The sequence below is a fragment of the Metopolophium dirhodum genome, chromosome 7 (assembly GCF_019925205.1).
Source record: "Metopolophium dirhodum isolate CAU chromosome 7, ASM1992520v1, whole genome shotgun sequence".
Classification (NCBI taxonomy): Eukaryota; Metazoa; Arthropoda; class Insecta; order Hemiptera; family Aphididae; genus Metopolophium; species Metopolophium dirhodum.
Window position 1 is genome coordinate 199,686 of NC_083566.1, and position 26,234 is coordinate 225,919.

The 26,234-nt window shown below is 26.1% G+C and overlaps 1 protein-coding gene across 5 annotated transcripts in view; it reads left to right on the forward strand.

The window, feature by feature from the left end:
* LOC132948482 (adenylyl cyclase 78C) overlaps positions 1-26,234 on the forward strand; it is a 169,487-nt gene that overhangs the window by 83,492 nt on the left and 59,761 nt on the right. For all 5 annotated transcript variants that reach the window (XM_061018958.1, XM_061018963.1, XM_061018962.1 and 2 more), the window contains exons 3-4: positions 18,482-18,581; positions 18,658-18,709. In XM_061018958.1, the coding sequence (XP_060874941.1) occupies positions 18,482-18,581; positions 18,658-18,709 (152 nt within the window). The remainder of the gene's footprint in view (positions 1-18,481; positions 18,582-18,657; positions 18,710-26,234) is intronic.

The following is a 26,234-nucleotide window of genomic DNA, read 5'->3' on the forward strand; positions in this document are numbered from 1 at the left end:
AATACAAATATCTTGTTTGCAGACGTTTTCCTAGAATTAGGTAAACATTTTACCTTATTGCGTTTTATTCTACTATAGCACGTATTACATTGGTATGCAGTTTATAAAAATCAATGGCATTGATATAGGTACACCTTATTATCATGTTTGAAGTTAGTATATACGTGATAAAATTACTACTTAGGTTTTCGTTTTTTTAAAAAATCAACATTTAAATATATTTTAAACAATAAGGTACACTCGATTAGTCAAATTGATTAGATCTCATAATTATGCATTATTCTAATTAGCAAAAACGCAACCATGTATATATACTTTTTAAACACTTAAATTTATATTCGTTTCAAAAAAACTACAGAGTATCTTGATACAGTTATTACTTTTAAAACATATTTTTTTTGAATTTTTGAACTCACAAAGTGTTAGTTTGTAAATATATTTAATATACCATGTTTTCAAGATTACAGTCCGTTAAATATTAATATTATGTTTACTCACTTTACCGTAACTTTGGTAAATATCTACACAGAAAAATAAACTAGTGTTAATTTGGTTTGTAATATTTAAATCTTATATATAACACTTATTTGTGTAGTATGAAGTTTATACTATCGGTATGTTTCAAGAAAAATCTGACAATTTGGAAAAGTATTTAGGATGAGTAATAATAGAATAAATTGCACTTTTATAAAATACGTGTTGACAAAGTAAACATGGTAGGTAAATTCAAAAAATTAACTCTGATGAATCTCGAGATCCCATGTATTTTTAAGCGAGTACTGTTTAAGTGAATAGCTTAACTTTTTGAAATATTTAGAATATAACCCAATATATTTTGATGTTTATTTTAGTTTTATTATGGTTCAAAACACTAAATACAAGTACAGTACTTAAAATTAATTTAAAATAAATATTCAATTCTATTTCATATTGTGTTCACATTATTTAAGACAGTTTAAAATCAAGCTTAATTGGTTAAAACTATATATAATTAACATTGTTTCCTTAGTTTAGAACATCAATATTGTTATTGTGTTTTAATGGAACAATCTTGAACGTTTAAAAAAAACTGTAATGAATTGCTTAAATTACCTTAATTTTGGATTATAATTTGTAAATCTTCTTTCATTGAAAAATTTTAACTAACTATAAAACTATACCTTTTTTTGATACTAGGTAATCAATAATCATAACAACTCTTACAAGACATGTCTATTCACAAAAATTCAAGTATTACGACATCCATCTAAGTACTCAACATTCATATATATTGATTAAGTCAAAACTTTATTATGTATATATTATGTTTGATATTTTTTTTGAATATAGGTATTATCTCAATATTTTGTTCATAAATATATCTTTGAGTATTTATATAAAGGACATTTATATGGTGACAATTTTCACTATTTTCTAACTCTTAATAATAAATAAAATTGTTTTATCATTATTAATTATCAATAACTTGAATTTGATTCGAATTAAACATATATTATTATATGTCCTCTAATAATAAATAATTGAAAATATTTCCCTGTTGTCGGAAGTTTTATAATGAATTTATAAAATATTTTAAAAATTAAAAAAAACAAACTTTTCTTCGTTCATCTAAATGTAGGATTACAGTACACGAAGGCATCCTGTAAACTCTATCTACGGAGAATTTCAATTTAAATTACTTTACGTGGACTGCGTGCGCGAATCAAATTAATTCCACATTTTTCCCCCTTGAACTATCCTTTTATATTCTTTTTTTTTTTTTTTTTTTTAAATTATATTTTAACGCCGACTAATTAGGAAGTTTGGATTCTATACTAAGAGGTCTGATATCAAAAAAATTTATTTCAAAACATCCTACTTGACGAAGATCAAAGTAATCTTTCCGATAAGTAATTACAGGGTTATTTTAAAAAACATTATAGTTTTCGATAAACAAAAAAAAAATAACCAACAATATTACCAAAATATATATATTTATACTTATATTTAATAATTCACTGTACAATATAATATGTATACTTCTTAATTAATAATAGGAATGACCTGATTGAATAAATTGGATGATTTCATAACACTTTATAGCCGGGTTGATCAGTTTTTGTTGGCTGGTTTTATTCAATTTAAATTATTGGGAATCACTCATTTGAGTTTATAGTTTTTGAAAAAGATTTAACCGTTTCGCTACATATTATGGCTTTATACTTTATCGTTATAACTTTTCAATGTATTGAAGACATAACCAATGCATGATTCATTTATGTATAAAACTATCAATTATATCGTCAAGGCACGAAGAACTGATCTTCTTTTGAATAGAATTAAATTATTTATTAGTTGTTCATTTATCATTAACATATTATTATCTAGGTGGAATAATTCATAATATAATCAAACCCTCACCAATTCTGCTAAAAGATTTATGAGTTAATTTTATATCATTAACGTCCTATTTCCATTTCAAAATCTACCCAAAAGGTTGTAGTTGTTTTTTGTCAAGTATGAAACACCTTCTTAATCACCATCCCTTAACCATTTGCCCTTTTGATAATTGATAAAGTGAATTTGTTTACAGATAAATATGTAACAATAAGCCCTCATTAGTAGCGCTTTCATCAATAAGTCTATAATTTTTAGGTATTTATCCATTGTTATTATTTTTTTTTCACAATTAATGGTTAATCTTCTAAATTTTTAACGTGGTTTCTGCTTTTATATTAATGTAATATAATTTAATAAGTATATTGTGTATAATTTTTCATACAACTATAGTACACCACATACCATAATTTAATACTAAGTAACATTTATTTATTTAAGTATTTTTATCTTGTAATATGGATTTGAGTGCAGCGTTTTAATATAATATATAATATTATAATAATATGTTATAATATAGGGAATGAACTGAATAGTTTTTACGGTTTTCAGTTTTCACTAAAAGTTATCTAGAATGAATCTAAAATGAATTACCCATAATATATAACAGAGGTGGCCAAAACGAGGCTCGCAAGCCGCATGTGACTTTTAAGCCAGTTTTGTCCGCTCTTAGTTATTATATAAATTAATAAATAGAAAAAAAATGTTAAATAAATGTCCCTTTATTTGTTATAAAATGAAAAATGTGTCTTTATTTTATAATCAATTTTATAAACATCTCTTATCAATGTAACTCGCTTCGAATTAGCTTCATAAATGTGTGGCTCCCAAAATTAAGATAAGTGGCCACCCCTAATATTTAATATTACACCTATACTTACAATCTACGTGCTACTCTCTAAAATTAAAAATATTTTTAAAATATTAATAGTTAATATCCTAACCTATTATGGATACCTAGTTTATTATGCTTTATATATTATCTATTAATTGTACATTTGACGGTGTTTACTTATGTGTAAAAAATAATGGTCATGCTATTTTATAAAAATTGTATCTCTAAATTACTCTTAATTTAATAGTTTTCATTAATCAATTCTAGGCTTCTAGCTGTGTACTGCACTATATTATTCACTATCGTGATTCACTTAAACTATTAGTTAAAGTACAATAATTTATCATAATGATTTATTTTGTAATTTTGTATTCATCATGGTTATAACTTATAATAATAACTTTAGACATATTTTAATCATAAACTATTTGATACGCTTTATACGGTTTGTTTAATAACATTAGCTACTAAGATATTTTGTAATAAAGGCAATAAAGCATTGACTTCTGACGCATTTTTGATAAATTAACTTGTTACAATATGCGAGTTATATGAAAGTTGTCAACTTCCAAATATTAAATTGGAAATATAATTGATAAATATTTTACCTATGTAGAACGTGAAATAGGTCGTAAGATTAATAAATTATTACTATAGCCACACACAATTCTATCACGACAAGTGGAGACGAACTTCAATATTTTACCCGAATCCGCCATGATCATTTTGACCATTGCCTTTGTTGAGTTGGCGACAGTCCATTCAACATTCTTTTTTTCAATCCCCATATCTAGTCTATGGTCTAGTCTTTATCAATGCATTATTTACCGCACTCTGGCTCTTCCCCCGTCGTGTCGTTTTAGATTTACTCTACACGAGGCATATGCGATAACAAAAAAAAAATCGTCATCTCACCGAATCCTTTTCCCACGGGCTTTATCTGAAAATCCCGTCACTCCTATAGCTGTTCATTTATGTATTCCTGCTCGGCATTGTTGGTCCGAGAACGGAATACATCTACCAAAATCAAACAACTAGCTGAGTGACCTTTACAGGAGAAGTTTACCGCTCTAGCAGCAGCGTATTTAAGAACCATATGATCGTATTACACGTTGACGACCAGGGGAGTCGTATTACTCATGTTAACTACAGTATTGGTTTTTACAGTAAACACGTGACACTAAACTTTCAGTAATGGATCGGTTACACGTGAACATAATTTGATATGAAAATTTTATGCTGCCATTAAGTGCAATCCAACGTGAAGTTGGATTTAAAAGTAATAAAATATAGTGCACAATTTCCCATTTCTGAAGTTTACGATTAAAAATACGTAGATTCCTACATTTAATAAACTATAAGTATACGCATACGATACCGTTACCTATATGATTATTTTGTATTTATGTGTTGTGTCATATTTTACACTGTCTAATAGCTCACAAAATACGCCTAGAATAATTAAATGTCAATAGTGGGATCACCAGTGAGTGCAATATTTTATGCCTATTTATACATTTTAGTTTTTCACTGAATATTTACATTACAGTGAAATTGTATAACCAGTAACTATTATTTTATTATTTAAATTACATAATATATTCAACAGTAATACATTATTATATAAAAATAAGCATTTCTATATTTCTGCGAACTAATGAACCAATTATAATTTATGGTAACTGTGGCTTATATTGGAATAAATGCATGCATATATTATAGTAAACATGGCTACTATTTTACTACGTAATACTGAATGTGTACCTACCTATTTAATTAAATTACAACTTATATTATAATTATATAACTAAAGTTCACATATTCCATAAATATAACTAAATCTGGCGTACCTCGATGTAAGTGATTCTCGTTTTATCGGAAGTTTCCTTAAGGACAAGATTAAACATAGCTATGGACGCCCATTTGAGCATATCCCCCTGAAAAAAACAATACGAATTATAGTTTAATAAATATTAGTTATTACCTAATTGCCTAAAGACAACATACGCATTTTTTTTTTTTTTTAATCACGCTATTATAGAATATGAAATGTAAATAAAATTATTGATTATAAATACTATAGATCGCTCACTGGTCCGTATTTATACGAAAAATTGACGGAAAATGGATGTGGCCGTTATGAAGCGCTGTCGTCGCCCATTAGTTCTGCCTAATTATGACATGTGAGTGTTTAGTAAATAGTCTATGTAAAATAATTGTGAAGTTGAAGAATAACGTTTAATGTCTATTTATTAGTCATGTCCGGTTGCAGTTCGGTTAAGTATACCTACCCGTCACACGGAACAAGTCCTAATACAATAATAAAATAATTTGTACCTACAAATCAATTGAAATCGAAAAGATATTATATACATCAATTCGTTTTACTTGTACATATTATTATCACTCATATACAACGTACCTATACAACTAAACTAATATATAATAGGGAAAATCTTTAAAACGAATTGACGCATACAGATTATATATTATATATATATATATATATATATTGTTCATACTGCCATAACTTTTACTTGACAATGTTTGAAACGCATATATTCTGATACTAGCAGATAAAAATCGATAAATAGTGACAATATGCAGGTACCTATATTATTATATATAAATACTGTTGATCCCGAAGCCCGAGAGATAATCGTTAAGCACATCACGTAGGAGCTGCAGGTGATAAAAAACTTTGCTAGAGGGGGGTTCGGAGGTGGGTGAAAAAAAGGTCGTTCGACAAATTAATAGTGGTCCGATGATAATAGACTATTTAGTTCACGTCTTTGTAACAAAAATGTTCATATCCTTACATATTTTAATATTATATTATACACATAATATTCATAATCAAATGACAAGGAACATTCTATATGATTTGATGGAATAGTATCGACCTTTCTTATAAATGTAGGTACCTATAATAGTAGGTTAATTTATTTCTATGCTAAACTGCAGCGCTTAGGGATAAAATGGGCATTGTTAAAATCTTATGACATGGTTATTATTATTTAGGTTAGTATTCTTTAATTAAAACAGGATATTGTAAGTTGTAACAACAAATAGTCATATTATTTATTTTAGTAAATTTGTCTGTAAGTAAGTAATATAATATATAATAGGTATAAATTTAATTAGGTATATAGGTATATATTAGGTATGCTTTCTAAAGCTATTCAGAATAGTAATGTTCATTTAATACATTTTAAGAACTTTTTTCACGTCATTGTATTTTTTAGTGGTCTAAATTGTTTAATCAAATTGTGCATAATATACAAAGCTAATGTTATATAAGGTTTTTGAAAAATATTCTCGAAAACTTAAAATAAAAAATGATTTAAACAATTCTTATACGTATGATAAAAATGGATGAAATTTATTTTTTCTACTATAGTTTAATCTTTAAACAACGTAAGACAGTCAAGTAAAGGTGGGAACAGTCTGTATAAGAATAAGGATATACGGTCTCAAATATTTATTTTTTTTTTTCATTTTGAATTCAGATACGCTTTGTGGATTTTATTATTATTTCATTCTATAACTAATATAGTTATAATAATATATGTAGAGCGCAGATAAGACAACTCACCGTATGTACTAAGATAATATGTAGAAATAATTAATTATTTTTCCAATAATTAGTCTAACTTTAAAATATGTAATTGTTTAACAACATTAAATTAATTTTAGATCTTAGATTCTGAGCGGAACGATGAACATATTATTGATTTATTACGATGATGTGTGTTTTTTTAATTTTTTTGTATGTCTATGTACACGATAAGTAGTCGAAATAATACTTTGAATTTCAACTTATAGGTACTATAATATTAAATAAATGTCTATGCATAAACAATTATTTAGATAAATTAATAAAGGTAACTAACGTTTTCATCTAGGATAAATAAAAATATGACCAGTAGATTTTTACCTAGATGAGATAATGTATAATGCAATTTTCATTTAGATTATTCGCAACACTGTCCATTACAGTGACCCCTCTAGACACCTATTGTACAGCAGAGCGGTACCCAATTGCCCGCCTTTTTATAAATACCAATAAAAACCAACGTATTTCTAATTTTAAATATATTATATTTGTTTTTTGAGGTAGGTACTACCAGCTATATCATATAATTATGGCCCCATCTTTTTAGTCTCCAATACATCGTATACTATTAGCTATATAGTATTAAGTGTAGATGGACGACACACAAGAATTATCTCCTATTGTCTTTTTTATTCTCTTTGTTCAAAAGAACACATGCGTCGAACAATTTATGTCCTAATCACTGCGCTACAGAGTCAACAGAGTTAATTTAACTTCATTTAGCTGTTAATGATCTAGGTACCTACCTAGGTATCTTCCTCCGTGCGACCTCGGATGTCTCGCTACGCTTGCCGTTATAATGACTTAACTATTTAACATACTCTCTTAGTATTAGTGTATTCTTGAAAAATGTAACATTTAAAGTTTACAAATATCATTATGATGCGTTGATATTTATTGGCTCTTAAAGCTGTGCAAACGTTAGAAAATCAATTTCATCGCTTGGAAATCAAATTACATGACCCATAAAAATTCAATTTTATGGGTATTTACGTAATAAATAATTGTCAAAGTAAAATGTCGGTCGTTCAAAAGTATAAAATTATAACTTTTTTTATTAATGTATTAACATATTATACATATATATTTAATAGTAGGTACGTACAATTCTGCAAGATTTCAATACTGATTAAAGATACGAAATAATTAGTCAAACACTTAAAGTGATTTACATACGGTACCTACCTGTTACATAAACATGTGTCGGTGGTTTATAGTAGATATATTATATATATATATTGTATACCTACTCAAAAAATGTCTATTTTCATATATGTATACTCAAGGATATGATATAAGAATATCGCACATTCCGGAGGCCATATTTTTCGTCTTGTTTAATATACCTACTCCTATACTTGGGATTTCGTTGATGATGTGTTGAAGTATATATGCGGAGCAATCATAAATTTGCCTTGTTCTCGGCGTTCTCATAATCTCATATATTATATAGGTATATAATATTATATGTGCCGACCTTGTTATTAGATTTCATTAGTATACACACATACTTGAAAAGCCGTAATACCTTCACCAGTCGGATGTTTGAAATATAAGGGCGCATGTTGTAATAATATGGTGTATGGGGTATCATATAGGACGAGCCGGGGAAAACAATATTCCGACTATAATGTCGGTGGCCGTTAAAAGCCGAGTGGACAATAAAAATTCACGTCACGTGCACCGTGTGAAAAGATATCGTTGTGCATGAAAACCAAATCACAAAAACGCACATATTCACATTAACTCCTTGTGCGCATACGTCTCTGTGACAAAAGGAAGGCTTAAGAAATATATAATATATAATACTGCGCGTGTTCGTCTGTTCTATATGTGTATAATATAATAATATATATATATTATATGCATTTGTACGTGTGGATGCCATGGTAAAGCACGCGAAGGATTGACGTAGGTTGGTTGTGGTCGGGGCAGGGACAGGGTCTGGTCGTAATAAAGTTCAAAAACATTGTTCATTGGCCATCGCAAGCGAATGTGAAAGTTTTTATATTTTCCCAGATTAACGTAACGACTTGTTGTTGAACGGTTTCTGATATTTTTCATACCCATCGTCCCTCAACCCTCTGCATGTGAGGATTTGATTAATGCGACTCAAATACGGTGTTTATGTGTAATATTTACGTAGGTACCTATATATGACTGGCTATATATAATATATATATATACCTACACCAGGATAATATATATCGCATAATGCATTGAACATTCTTTATGTTTATGTTTGTGCGTGTGGGTATTTGTAAAATGTATTGTATAATTCAATGGTTGATTGTCTGGGTCCATCACACATTACCTATACCTACTAACTGTACATCACACATTAACTATGTGGCTGTACTGTAGAATGCACAAAATCATCAGTTTAAATCGGTCGTATTACCTATGTCATATTATTATTGGAAGTCATTTAAATCGTAATATTATTCTTCTGCATGAATATTTGAACATTATATAGTATATGTATAGACCGCGAGCGTATGTGTTTTGTTTTATCGTCAGATTATTTATTTTTGTTAACAAAAAATATAACTGTTTTTTAATTTAAATTAATACAATATTTTTCTGACTAATGTTAAATTATAATTTTATAACTCGTCTGAAAAGTGGAAGTTTACTTAATTCATTCTATAAAATCCTTTTATAATTGTGTATATTTGTGTTTTAATATAGGTACAATTGTTGTATTTATTCTCTTTAAAAACCAATGTTTTTAATAACCAATTCTTTTTATTGAATAATGATGAAAAATGAAAATTGTATAGGTTTTAAAAAAATGAATTAATATATATTAATTATAAAAAGTAACCAAAAAAGATTATTTGTTTGAAATTATTACATTGTCTTTTTATAACAATTTATCGATGTTGTAAAAGTATAATATCGTATTACCTACTACGATATTATTGACATTTTGCTACTATATTTACAAATCATTAATTTAAATAACTATTTTATAATATGATACCTACCTATATAACTAATAATTCCAAACATTGTCTTAATATTCATTTTAAAGATACTTGTTTTACCTATAGGAACTATATACAGTATTTTACAGATTTAACATTTTAATTTATAATAGTAATATAAGGCATATATATTAAAGATATTATATTTTAATTAAAAATGAAGTTCTACAACTATATTGCATCATTAACAAGTGATCTATTAAACGATAATAGTAACAGACAGTTAGTAACTTTCAATTAGTTTAGTTTCTGCACTAAATTGTTTTAATAGTATTACACAATTTATTAGTAAACTTAGAACATTTTACATACATATTATGATAATATATGAAAATAGTATAGAATATTTTTGACTTCTTCTGCAATTATTTCATTTATTATAGTACACATTATAATTTAATTTAATAGTTATTATATTATACCTAAATTAGTACTAATATGATCGTTACTTGATAGTGGAGGAAGTCACTTTTATCTTTGGTAAAGTATTAATAAAAATCAAAAAAATAATATTATTAAAATATTTTTTGTAATGATATTTAAAAGTTTTAGAACTAAAATAAATGTATATCTTATAAGTTTATAAGTACTAAGTTTAAAATTATAAAAAAATATGTCACCCTATCAATGCCAGACAACTCCGTAAAAATCTTAAATTTTCTTACAATAATTAATACTATAAACAACCTCTGACCAACTTGTCTATAGGTACGATTCATACATTTTTAAATGTTAGAACTTGTATATTTTAAATTTAATCCTTAATGTAACAAACACACACACAATGTAATATGTACAAGGCTAATAACCTCAGCTGTTGAAGCCTCTTTTTTTTTTTTCAATAATAAAAAAAAAAACTAATATTTATAATATATATAATATATACAATTTAAATAAATAACATTATTATATTTCTATGTGAATACCAGTAAGTACATAATATTAAATAATAATTCAAGTTAAATAAAAAATTAATCAGTTTAATAACAAATTGGTTGTAACTTATAGATGCTATATGCTTATACTTACACCTACCTACTAAATATGATAATATTATTGTGCGTAATATAGTATACCTACTATTAATGATATTACATTTTTAATGTAGACTTGTGTGAATTCTAATTAGATATCCAAGAACCATTTTAGTTAATTAGAATATAGTCTCGCTTAGTTATGAGTTATGACTTACGATTAAAATCATAATAATAATGACATTGTTATACGAACACTTGTGATAATATTCTAAATAGCAACTGAAGATTTACGATGTATTTGGTTTTTTCCAATCCATTTACTGTGGTAATTTATACTTGTTGAATTGTGTTGAATGTGAACCGTAATACAATTTCCTTTAATAAAATTGATCGTATTCTTTTTATAAGTTGTCGAGTAATGAGTATACGTTTAATGCGGTTTTATTATTAATCTTGCATATAAAATATGCAATAAGATATTTGATATAAGTTTCTCAAAAACATTATATTTAGTTGCTTCGACATAGTACGTTAACATTATTTTTTTATTTTACAATTTCATATATATATAAGTTTAAATAAGAACTTAAATTGCAAAAAGTTTTCTCAGAGGACCACATATTTCAATATTCTTCAATAACTGTCACCTTTAGAAAATATAAACTTGTCATATAATCATTATAATATAAAAAGAAGTTGACATAGATCAAACATTTAAATGTCGAAATATTGATTCGTAAATATTCCAATACATAGTATAATAAGATAGATAAACTATACATGTTGTGTTATGGTTAAAAATTGATCTTCTATAAAGTTAAAATTAAAAAATAACATTACATAATTTAAAGTAGGTAGGGTAGGTACTCACGTCCTACAACAGTCTGTGCTCCACACACTGATAGTGTATAAATATAATACAGTGAAACTTCTAAATACTCTCGGTCGCTGAAATTGTATCCGTTATTCGGAGGTGTCCGCTATTCAGAGAGTTCAGATTGTAGAAAGTTTGTAATTGGTTCCCAAAAAAACGTCCGCTATTGGCAGAAGTCCATTAGGTCCCAGTTTCACTACAATACAATATTATAGTATTTTACAAATGATTGTATGCATCGTTGACAATCTTATTTAGTTTGATATTCTTAGTCACGTCACAATTAATTTATTATTACACTTTCACGTTTTCTCTACAAACCCTTAAATAATAATAATAATATTTATTTGGCAAACAAACAAGATAAAACAATATATTCAAACAAATTATAGTAGGTTTGCAAGCTCATCCAATAAGCATAGATATGCTTGTAGACGGATGAGCTGGGTTCATGTTATGTGTATTATAAAAGTATACAAATAAAATAAAAAAGAAAGAAAAAAGTTCAACATTAAGAGTAGTCACTTAAAATTATCATTGAACTAAAAAGTGGACATTTACAACCAAGATAAAATAGTGTTAATATGTTTCTTATACTTATTAAAATTATCAAAATTAGTTAAATTAATATTATATTTACGAAGCAACAGAATTCCTTTGAACCCGAAATAGTTGGTGATATTGATTTCCATACCTAAACTAAAAAAATAATTAGGTAATAGATGCACATTATGACTATTATGTGACTATGATTTTAATTTAATTTAAATATTATTATTATTTTAATTATATACTGACTTCCGTAAGAAAACTCTATATATTTCCGGTTATCATTATATTTATGGCTACCATTTACAATTACAGCATTACCACCTTAAAATACAGTTGTTCGTTTAAGCTTATAATGATACTATCAAAACTTGATTTTTGTTTGCTATTGGTATCTAAAAGAAACGAGTTGACTATATACCTACATAATTTACATTTAATATAGTTTTACATTTTTTAGACATGTGCTTGTCAAAGTCAAGTTATTTATTAACTGTTGGCACGCGTAATCCCAAAAGCTATTTTGTATTTGTTTATAATACGTCATGTATTTATAAATCAAAAAAAACATGTCAGCAATTTAATCATAACTTAATGATCTTAATAATAATTCCTAATTAGAAATGTGATATCGACCCTCAATACAACAATCTCATTGAACGCGCAGACAGATAAATCGGTTATTTTTAAAATCATTGAAATTAAACGTTTTGAATTCTATGCATAAATGCTCTTTGTTAGGTATTCTCGATGGGTTTCTACTTCTATCTCAATAGGCAATTAATTTATTTTCCTGTGACAGGTATTTCTAGGGTCGAAAAAGGGGTAAACTAATGCGTTATTAATGTCGTGATGGATTAATTTTTTATATATAAAGCTATAAAGCGTTGTTTATCGTAATAAAACTTCAGTTAAAGTAGAAGAAACGTGTGTGCATCTATAAATATAATTATTATCCCGGCATTCTATATTTTTTTACAATAAAATATTATCGTCTTCATTTTTATTTTTACTAACAAGTTCACCGGATCGTCCAAATGTTAGGTTATACGTTACACAAATTCTTGGGTTACTTATACATGGAATGTTATGTAATCTTCTCTTTTTTTGTACCATAAAAATTTGCTCAACCACATCTTGTATACCTATCTATAGGTACCTATATATAATATAGCATAATATATTTTACATAGGTAGCAAATCTAAACTATTTACACACATAATGCAGGATTATTGGCAATTTGTATTTATGCAAAAAATACAACATAAGATAATATGTATGAAATGTATAATATATTTAAATTGTTAAACATTTTACTTTTTCAAAATACACATTTATTTATTACAATAATGAATAAATACTAACAGACATTTTTTGGTTATCTAAACTCTTGAACTCACAATACTTTATCTATTATTACTATTAACAACCGAATACTTCTAACTACTTATATTCTATAATGTAAAATGTTTAGTTTGTTTTAAATACCTGCGACTTTATTTTAGCGTCATCGTTATCACTGTGTAGTTATTAACGTTTTTGCACACGTGGCATTATACATCAATAGATCAATAACCGACGTGCCTGCAGTACAGAGAGACGAGCTAAGATGAAGGACATTCAAGATGACAGTTTTAGTTTAATGAAAAACAGCTGATGATATTGTTTCATCACAAAAATATTCCAAGTATTGGTATGATAAAAAATCATAATAAACTAGCTAGTTGCGTTTATTACCAAAACAACACTTCTTTATTGCTTATTTGCGTTTCTTGATAAATTCATAATACTATTATAAGTTAATAAAAGTAAATATTTACTTAATATAGTCGACGATTTTCTTTTTTTTAAATTCCTCATAGCTACCTATACTAACTACTATGAGTAATCTGATTATTTTGAAAGTATTCAGGTCTGTCCCTCGAATAAATATTATGAATTACAGTCATAAATAATGTTTTGTAGGCGTGATTATTTAAAAAAAGTATTTTTAGCTTCATGCTGAAAGATAATCTCCATTATTTTACAGGCGTTGATCCAGGAATAAAAAACGATGGACTAGACATAATGAACAGTCTTTAATTTGTAGATACATTTTTATTTAAAGTAATATCATATGTTACTACTTACTAATTAGTTACTAATTTACTATAATATACCTAGTATTTTTTTTTTAATAATAAATTACAGTTTTAGTAATATTATATAGGGGGTCGTCATGTCGTATGCTTCTATATACTATCGGAAGTCACAAATATGTCGTCAAATAACATGGTATCTTATAATATGCTCCAGCCAGAAAGAGATTAAATGTATTATTTATTTTTTATTCCTTTTATTATACCTGACAATTGAAAAAAAATCACGGAAGTTTGGAATAAATCTCTTGTTATTGCATCAGAAGTAACAAACTCGTTTATATAATGGTTTCTGTTTCTATTAGTTCTGGTTTGATGTTTCTAAATCATTTCGTACACAAACGAGCCACGTCAGGTTGTGTGTGTTTTTTGTGTGTCTGTGTCTGTGTGTATGAAACTTTTTCGATTACAATAGTTGAATTGATTCCAGTTTTTTTTTTTTAAAGTGTTTTTCAATGATCAGAAACGAATAATATCCTGATGGTATTTTGTTGTTGACTTACATTTATTACCTTTATTTTTTTAACACAATTTTTGTTGTAAACAATCAGTTACAGAATCTAAACAATAAGCTTAATAGATCAACATAAAATAAATATAATAATATGAAAATAAAATATGAGTAAAAAGGAATGGAGGCACTTCATCATGAAATAATATTTATACACTTATAATACCTACTGAATTTACATAATAATCTACAATAAAAAAAAAAAAATTATATCAGACAGCACCACTATATATTATTTGTTTTCCTTATTGTAGGATTTCTGTACCTTTCCGCATAATATTATTACGATGAAAGAGTTAGGGGTGTTCGAGTTATATTTATCATTTTTGGATTCGATTAATTTACAAATGATATTGGTGAGTAAGGGATAAATTATAGATTTAAATTCATCTAAAAATGTAGATAAAATGTTGTCTTTGTTGGTTGAAGTTGTTTTATTTTGTGTGGGGTCGTTATCCGTGCCATAATAATTGGTTCGAGCATGGTTGCTGGTTGACTGTTGGTCTAGACATCATGGATCTGGTATTGGGCGTTAAAATCTGTTGATGTTGCATGGGGGCGTGTCTTAGAACTAGTACCTAGAATACTAGGAAGTCGATTTCGTTGTTGGTATTCTTATTGCCACCTAACGTCAAGCTTTTAGTTTTCTCCATTTTCAAAATCAACAATTTTTCTTTGTTTCAATGTGTACACTGTAAAGTAAATTGGTAATAGATAAATCAATTAGGTATAACTCCGTAGTCCAATTGAATTAAACTGTTTTACTATATAATATGTAATACGTAATTATATAATATGTACCTACGTAATCAAAAATAACGTCGTAAAAACACACACACTCTAATTTAATTTTTTCAAATAAGAATTTAATTCAAAAAACTCAAAATTAAAATATTTAATTCTTGGACGAACGAAATAACAAATGCTTTAACTTCCGGGAGATATAAATAAATAAAAAGTCTATGATACGAAAGCATATCTGTTCCATTCCGGTGTTATATATTTTAAGTACTTCGATTCATTATGCACATGCAGTCGTTGACAACGTCAAAATCGTGTTCCACAATATCATCATATCGTATACATGCATATACCATTGCCGAATGAGCCATTCGGTATGATTGACCCGCGGCTTGTGTTTCAAATATCTTATCCTGCGTATTACGTATTGAATAACCTGCACAGAATAACATGAATTATAAAACATTATCGTATAGGTATTATACTGGTGTCATTATTGTGATACGCGTAATATTATTGTGTACAGCTATTAAAATAAATTATTAATTTTGAAAGTATAAACGTGACATAATGTTATGTGTTTGTATTGTTTTTTTTGAAGATTGACAATAAGAGCAAGCGACGTATAATATACCTTAAATAGATCATCTTTATACACGACCGGTAACTACATTTATAAAATTATAAATATACCAACGACAACCTATCCACGCGCTTAAAATGCAGTCCCAGACCAACATTAATTTGTATGCTGATACTGTATTTATAATATATTATAATATGTACGTTTTAACGTTATGCGTGACGCAATACGGTGTTATTAAAATGTATTACTAGTTTTATTTTAAATGTTTTCTCTTTATGCCAAATCCCTTCTAGTTAACGTCACTGTCGTACCTGTACCGACTGATATAATATATTATTTAAATATAGGTACGATTTAATAAAGACAATATACTAATATTATTAATCAAGCTTTGTTAGTTTTATTTGTATCAATAATGTTAAAATCTTTTACAAAAGTTAGTCAAACATATAAATAGGTATTTATATTATTTAGAATTATTGTGTATTATTTATTATATTACAAATATTTTTTTCACAAATTATTATTTTGTTAATAATACAAGTTGATTATGCTCAATAAAAATAAAACCACCGTATATTACTATATTAGGTCTCAAATCAGTTCTTTTTAGAAAATGAAATTAATATTTAATATTGATTCATTATGTGACATAAGGCGTAATGTTATCTCTTATAAGACATATATGTTATACTTTATAGTAACAACTAATAATATAAAATCATATTATATAGAATAAACATAACTCATTAAGTATGGAAAAAGTCGTTATTTCATATACATTTACTTTATTAAATATTATTCTAATTTCTAAATATGGTCAATAACGTAATAAGTACATAATATACTCGTATTATTATTTATTATAAGCTTACATTTTTCTTCTAGAGATCTTCTTAGTTAATAAAATAAAGATTTTATTGTTTAACATATTATGTAAATATATTCTTTACCCATTATGAAATTTATATTGACCTAAGATTTATTTAGTATCTCATAATGTTTAAAAACAAATTAACAAAATTTATAAATATCAATATAGACGCTTGCGTAATACAGATAAATCATATATATTATATATATTTAGGTTCTCTTATAATATTGGTAACCGAATAAGACTATTTTTGATATCTTTTAATATGAGATAGGTAATACATTGTCTAAAGGGTCTTACTTTAAGTAACAGATAACATTATAGACATGAGAATCCAATTTATTTATTTTTTGATATTTTTGTTTATAGTTGATGCAACATAGATTTACTTCCTTTAGCTTTACGGTTTAATTTCAGAAGAGATAACATATTAGTACATCGAGTCTTATGCATAATATAAATTTATATACCACATGGTTGGATGATAGATACCTTATACTTATTTAATTCACAAACGCAATATATTTCTTCTGATCTCGAAAATCCTTAGCCCAAAAATGAAATCATTTAAGTGATTCAAGAAAAGTTATGACACTCAAGGACAAACATTGAATTTCTATGGGTCCCCTCGGCCCTCGCACGCTGGCATAATTGGCAACGAACTAGCTGATAGGGCAACGAAGCAATAGCATCACCTAGCTCGGTAAAAACAAGCAAAATAACATTTAAAGACGCACTCATACAAATCAATAATCCAACTAAAAGCTACTGACAAGACATGTGGGAGGAAATTTCCAAACACAAATAAACTTAAAGAAATCAAAACATCAATTGCCTCATGGAAATCCCCTCTCACCCCCGTCCAGGCACAAAGAAGTAGTTATCACAAGGATTGGACACTCCCGTTTAACACACTTGCGCATCATAAAAAAAGAATACTGGCCGATCCGTGAACTCTGTGACAAAGAACTGACCGTCACACTCATTCACACTAGAATGCCACAAATTCAACAGCTCCAGACAAATTTTCGGGAACCCACCAACGATGCAACAAGCACTTTGCGAGGAAAATTAAAAAAATATCTAAAATTGTTTGCAAACATAGGCTTAATAAAACTACTGTAAAAAAATAAATATATTTCACTTGAAAACTCCCCCAACTGTTAAACATAATGAAACATAATGTATTCCCATAGTTTTAAGACCAATATGTAATGATTACAGGCTAATTACCTCGGAAGTTGAAGCCATATCAACCCAATAAAAAACATTTTATTTGTTTGTGAAAATCGTTTATGAAAAATTAATTAGTATAAAAATCATATTTTATACATTGTGGGTTGTACTAATATTTAATTAATGTTATAAAATTGTTATTATAACCACATTAATTCAAATTTACTTTTGTTTCAGAGAGCTATGGCTGAGAGCTATACATCGAATTCACAGCCAGAAAAAACGGACTCAACAGGTTGACTTACAAAAGACAAATTCTGTTTCAAACATAACAGTGGTATATACAAATATTTTCTATAAAATATATATAACAATAAATTCACAATTATATTTATAATAATATTCTATTTTAGGATACATTTGATGGTACAGACTACAACACTAACAATACATCACAAGTTCCAAGTAATTAAATATTTAATGTCATTCAAATAGGTGCTGAAATATTATTACATTTTTCATTAATATGATTATATGACTGACTCTAAATACTTCAAAGATACATTATAAATATTAATTATAGTTATGATCATTAGAAATTTAATCAAAATTTCTAAAAATTAATTTAGTTAATTTAATTCCATAGGTAAATTTATCAGTTATATTATATTATACCTACTATAGTATATACATTTAACATATTTATAAAAAAGAAAGCCACGATGAGTGATGACTATATTATGATCTTCTTTCAATTTCTACGTTCTTAATAAAACCAAAATAGTCAATATTTTTCTGTCTGATTATTTTACAATAAAAAACGAATACTTTGAATTAGACTAAAATTTCAAGTTATATACACGATTAAGTATATACATTTGTAGAGAGGTTTTTCTGTACTTACCAAGCTCGTATTTAACACGAATGTGTTCGTCAAGTACACTATGTGATAACATCATAACTAATAAATTTAAAAACGTTTATAATACACAATTAAAAATATATTGTACTTCTTTGAGCGTAACTTCTTTGAGCGTATCACAGACATTTTAAATAATTAAGGGAATATTTCTCTTTCAAGGAATCGTTTTTTAAACTAGGAAAGAGATCCCGCAAGAGATAAAATAATTTGTTTATATTTAAAATTAATTTTAATAATAGATTCGTTGGCGAAAAACTGGGTATTTTTTTAAATATAAATAAAATATTAGTTTTCTGTTTATTAAATTTAATATTAAATTGTTTGTATATTCCTACAGTTTGTTCGACTTGTAATAAAATAACAATAACAATTTACGTGATTTTAAATACCAGCTACTATAAAATATTATAAAACACTTTATAATATTTTTTTTCAAAATTATTTATTTATCCTTTTTTAATAGGTATTTGTATAATTATTACTTTATATAAATTTAAATAAATTATCTAATAGTATGTTTATTGGATATGGTTAACTTAAAGTCTAAAATAATTTAATTATTTTCTGAAACTACAGTGGATAGTGTGTTCATTACACCTATATGTTTTATAAATTAAAAAACAAATCGTTTAACAATTCGCTGTTAAATGTTGTATTTAATGTTGAATACAACTTTTAATTTTTTATAACACTTTGTCTGGGATGCCTCAGGTGGTTAATTATCATGGTTAACGCTTTAATTCATATAAATGGCACAGAATTATGAATTTTAAGTATTATTATCATCATCATTATTATTATTTACCATTCATCTTAAACTTTAATATTATTTATTAATTAGTTTTTATCTCATAACTATTAATTTTCTTTTCTTTGTTAATATATTATAAATATCATATTATATTTTATTGAACTTAATTTACATTTTTAAGCATGCAATATTGACAAAGGTAACAATAATTTGTATTGGTACTATATCTCCAGACTTTGAAATTTGAGATAACAGACTATTATTGGGTACCTATATATTAATTATATAAGCAACATAATGAATAATTCATATAAGAACAGTTTTCCTGTAGATATTTCACAAACATTTTCCAATAATTTTATAAATATATAATTTGTTATCCCTTATCACCATTTCCCTCATTAAAACTAACATTCATAAATTAAAAAAGGTGGATAAGTGGATGTCGCTCTGCTGTACAGTAGGTTACAAATGGGTCACTGTAATGGATGGTGTTAAATTTGAATTCAATGATATAATATCATTGTATAAGAAAAACGATTCTGAGCGAAAACGGTCAGTCAGCCTATGATTTTACCAAGTATATTTGATGATATTATTGTGAATAAAGTAATTTATATATAACCTATTTACTCGGAGCCTTGTTTTAAATTTTCAATCTTTAGCCATAAAAGTTAAACATTTTATACATTTTTAACCACAAAATAATTAATAAATTATAACTTTGATAAATGTTGTCAAAATTTGAACTTTAAATGCTTATAAAAAAAAATTGTGCCTATGTATTTTTAATATTTTTCAACTGCTATTAGAGCGATATATCAGGAGCCTTATATTAAATTTTCACGCTTTTTTACCCAACAAATAAAAATTTATTGATATTTATAGAAAGAAAAACTAAAAAAATTGAAAACTGACAATGTCCGTAAACAGCTCAAAAAGAGTCAAAATATTTTCAAAATGTTATGGTGTATAGAAAATGTTAATATAAACATTCAGTGAAATTTTCAAGTATCTACAGTCATTCGTTTTTTAATTACAATAAAATAAGAAAATTGTTACATGAGAAATCGAGTAAATATCAAATGTTGTAAAAATATAAATTTCAGACGCTCATAAAAATTTAATTTAAGTTTCTTCTAGACATTTTTTTTTTGATAAAGGTAGACAAACTTATGAGTAATCTTATATTACATTTTCAAATCTTAGATTTAAAAAGAAAAATTTTTATGAATTCTCAACTCAAAATAATTTGCTATTTTTCGTGATTTTTCCGTATTTTGTCAAAATTTGAACTTTAAATGCTTATAATTAAAAACTGTGACTAAGGATTTTTAATTTTTTTCATTTGCCTTTGAAACAATAACCTAGGAGCCTTCTATTAAATTTTCAAGCTTTTTTAATCAACAGATAACATTTTATTGATATTTATAGAAAAAAAAACTAAAAAAATTGAAAACTGACAATGGCCGTAAACAGCTCAAAAAGAGTCAAAATATTTTCAAAATGTTATGGTGTATAGAAAATGCTAATATAAACATTCAGTCAAAATTTCATGTCCCTACGGTCATTTGTTTTAGAGTTACACCAAAAACCAAAATCGATTTTCTCGAAAACAGATTTTGCGTAAAAATTCCCGTTTTTCCTTAATTTTTCTTTTGTTTTTCTCGTCGCTTGTGAAAACTACTGGGAAATTTTTACTTTTGACCCCCCAAAGTACCAACTAGATTCACTTTCCGATCAGAAAAGTTACTATTGAAGAAAATCCAAGCACTTTTACTGTCCTAAACGGTGATGACAGACACAAAAATAAAATAAAAAATAAAAAATAAAAAAAAATAAAAAAAAAAACACACATCATTGTAGAATCAATACATTCATCGCTTCGCTCAGAATCTAAAATACTAGAGGTGTACCGTTTTAATTGTATTTAAAAAAGTATTTGGGTAGATACCTATGTAACTATTAATTTAATGTGTTGGTAATTAAAATTAAATTAATACAAATTGAAACTATTAAAAGTATAACTTTTACCATTGAATGAATTTTAAGTAAAACATTTTGTTTTTAACTTTACCATAAAATGCTAGATTTAAGTGCAAATACAATATTATGTAAATACCATAGAAATTAATTTCAAAAATCGTAGTATTCTATATTTTTAATTGATTTATGAACGTAATAATGGACCATTAGTAGATTGTTGTTAATACAGTATACTTTAATAATTAAAACCCTTAATAAAAAAATGTTATAAACCCTTCATTTTGATAAATGGTGATAGATTTTTGAAGGGGCTTTTTATATTTTCTAACCATAAATATTTTAATATTATCATTATTTTAAGGACTTGAATTAATTTTAATTTATTTGATTCGCCATATTGTACTTATTTTTTAGACCATTATATATATTTTAATAATCTACAGAAAATGTAAATAATTTAAAAAAATCATTATACAATATTATTAAATTTAAATGTAAATTTACTACTTTAATTACTTTTTGATGCTTAATTTTGTTGGTACACATCTATATTTAAGAAAACAAAGGTACCTATATATACGTGTTTTATTTATTTAATTTTTGTCTTTTTTGAGGATATTATTTTTTCCTTAAGTAAGGAAGATTTAACATTTTCTTTTATCCTAGTTCATTATTGATTGAAAATTGGGGAGTCTAGTTGATACTTTAAAGATACAATTGTTCAATCTCCACAGTAATTACTTTTAGTGAAACGAAAAACTATACCGTAAACCTGCGACTTCTATTATTAAAGAAAAATATCAGTTAGTATAGTTTTAATTGCAAAACTGCGTTACGAATTGTTTTCGATCTCATTTTAGGTTTTAAATTTAAAATAATAAATAATAATACACGACTGTCCAGCCCTGAAGCGAGCGAATCGAGTGTCTGAATACCCTATTACTGTGACCTGTCAGGCTCTTTCCTATACATCTTAATTATTTGAGTTGACTTACAGCTTTGTTTTCAGACTTGAGAGTATAAGCAGTGCATACAATACGTATATATACAGACAAGTAGGCACCTAGGTACAACAATGTACAAAATATAGACACTAATAATACAATTTATTTTATAAAAATTGTTTCACATGAACAAACTATTATTATTATTATTAAAAAAAATATTACAATTATTCTGTTTTTATTTGTCAAAATGTGTAAAACTGAATATCAGTAAATTTAATTCTTTTTAAAGAAAAATATTTTTAAACTTGAATTTATTTTATTTTGAAGTTTCTTAATACAAAATTACAATACTTGATATAATATGTACCTATGTATAAATATATATAATATATATACCTACGTACTAGACAGGAAATACGAATTTTTAGGAAGTATACCTACCTATACATACTGTATAATATTTTCTAAATGAAAAAGTTAATTAGAACTTTCAAACTTTTCAAATTTTAACGTTAATACGAATACCTAGTTTAGGACAATGGTCATCCTAATATGCAAGCCGGTATAACAAATGAATCACTAATAATATTCAAAAACACATAATATATGTGTGTTTGTTATTGAGTAAATAATAATTATTTTTATTTTTGTCAACTGCACAATAAAATTGTCTAAATCATTAGAATTTAGAATATCTAATATAAAATCACTTTTGAAAATAATACTATTTTTGTTTGTACTTATATAAACAAATAATAATATATTATTCAATGTTGAATATTTATTGAATATATTGTTCACAACAAACCAGGTTTCGTATTTTCTTTAAATTAAAAAAATAAGGAGTAACGCGAGATTTACTTATCTATAATACCAATTCTCATTCTCATAAATATTGCATGTTTAATTTGCTTTCGGTTATATTTTCATCTAAAAAATATAGTAAATACAATAATAACAAACACATTTTTGAAAAACAACTCTATTTTTTAAGAGTATGTATATATTACCACATATGGATTTTTATCAAAAACACACATAAACGGCACTTTGTGTTTTGACTCGTGTTGTGGCTGCATGTATGGTGAATTTGTAGGTTACCTAACCTATATAATATACTGAAATAATCAATTATAAAAAGATTGTCAAGTACCCACTGCTGCACAGTAGCTGTCTAGAGGGGTGCCTGAATCGAGTATGTTCAATTTGAATTTAATGATGTAATGAGAATCATTGCAAATCATTGCATATGAATATAAATTCTGAGTGAAGATACTCGGTCAGTCTATATATATAACCAAGTATATTTTATGATATTATTGCTATTAAAATCAATTTAATTATTAGTCATTATATAGATACATAACATTAATATAGTAAGTTGAATGAATTGTAAATAATTCTGTGATATTAAACTTCAGTAACTTTTCTGGTGGAAAATTGAATCCAGTTGGTGCATTTAAGAGGTCAAAATTGAAAATTCTCAAGTTTTCAAAACTGTAGAGAAATACAAAAAAAAAAAAAATGTTAAAAACGGAAATTTTCACGCAAAATCAGATTTTGACAAAATCAATTTTGTTTAATGGTGTACTTAACTCAAAAAATAATTAACTAAAATATGTAGACTCTTTTTAAGCTATTTATAGGCTATTAAGACATTTTCGATTTTTAGTTAATTATTGTCGATAGAAAAATTTTGTTCAGTTAAAGAACTTTAAAATTTAATACAAAGGTTTTCATTGTTATCAGTGTGATTTAAAAAAAAGTTGTTATAAAATTCACTAAAAATTGTTATGAGCGTTTGATTTTAGAATATTGAAAAAATTCGTAAAAATCGCGATAATTTTCCAATTATTTTGAGTTGGAAATGCATTCAAATTTTATTTTTATATTTGAGATTATAAAATTGAATGTAAGATTACTTGTATATATATTTCAACCTTAAACAAAAAAAATCAAATTCCTTTGTTAGGAGTAACGTTTCAAGTTCAAATATTTCTATACATTGTACGATGATAAACGGCGTGGACAGAAAACTTTTAATAATTTTAGTATTTTACAAAACAGTCCCGTCTGGTTATACAAACAGTAAATATGAGCAAACAATTTGTTATTTCTGTTCCATACCTATATGAACTAGTTTTATATTAAATTTTTCCGCACGCTTAGTGATCAACAATCAACTAAAAATTTTTTTAAAGAAATTGGAATGAAAATAACTGTTAAACTTCTATAATAGAACATAGATCAATTATGTTCATTATTTTGAACTATTCCATCTGTATATTATATACAGTATATAGACGAGCTATATAATAGGTACATTAAATATTAATGAATGTAACAAAAGCAATATGCAAATAAGGTAATACCAATTAACATATTTACTTATATATATATAAATACTGCAAGTATACTACAAAGTACACTGCAACTATTGAGTACCTATACTTACAAGAAAGTTTCATAATTACATATTCCGGCTATATAATATAGTATATTCCTATATACTTAGCAATTTTATATTTGTTTTTTTTTTTATTGTACCTGTATAAGTAATTCTTTTTTTTTGTAATTGATTCTATATCATTTCTGTGTAATGGTATAAACATTTTTTTTTAATTTATAACGATAAGTATAAAATATATTTTATTAATACCAATAAATAACGTAATAATGTATCCATTTGGGAGTGTCCTTTGAACATTTCCAGGAAAGAGTGAACTCAATATATAATTCACATTGTACATTACTTATTTATACTTCAGGGATAAAAAGTAACTAAATAAATAGGATAAAAAAATAGACCATGTGAGGGGGGGGAGGTTAATACGCCCTCCGTAGAGGATGCCATTGGATCTGCAGTAGTATTATTTTATTGTTACTGACAACAAAAATAATTTAAGATAAAAGAAAATACAAAAATCTAATATTTTGGTGATGTCTATGTGGGAAATTGTTTTCCACAAGATAGCATCATGAACGAAAAACTACCAAATTGACTTATTTCCTTTCACCCGCACACAGTCCGATTTGTTCAAAACGTGTAATAGGTACCTTAAAAACAAATTTTGTACAAAATAAAAATGTCTGTTATATAATACATATTATAAACTTGTAATACACATTTTCACTAGATTTTAGTAAAAATACATTTTGCCCAGATATTTCCATTTTATACTATATCCGGGCATATGTCCCTTAATTTATATTTAAATTAAAATGCCGTGATGATGGGGGAAAAATGTAAAATACATGGAAAGAAACAAGATTAAAAAATGGGTTGGATAAAGATATAACTGATTTCCGACGTTATTATATATTTTGTACATAGGAAATACGTCTATCACTCCGTATGCTGTTTAAACAAAATGCGTTTTACCA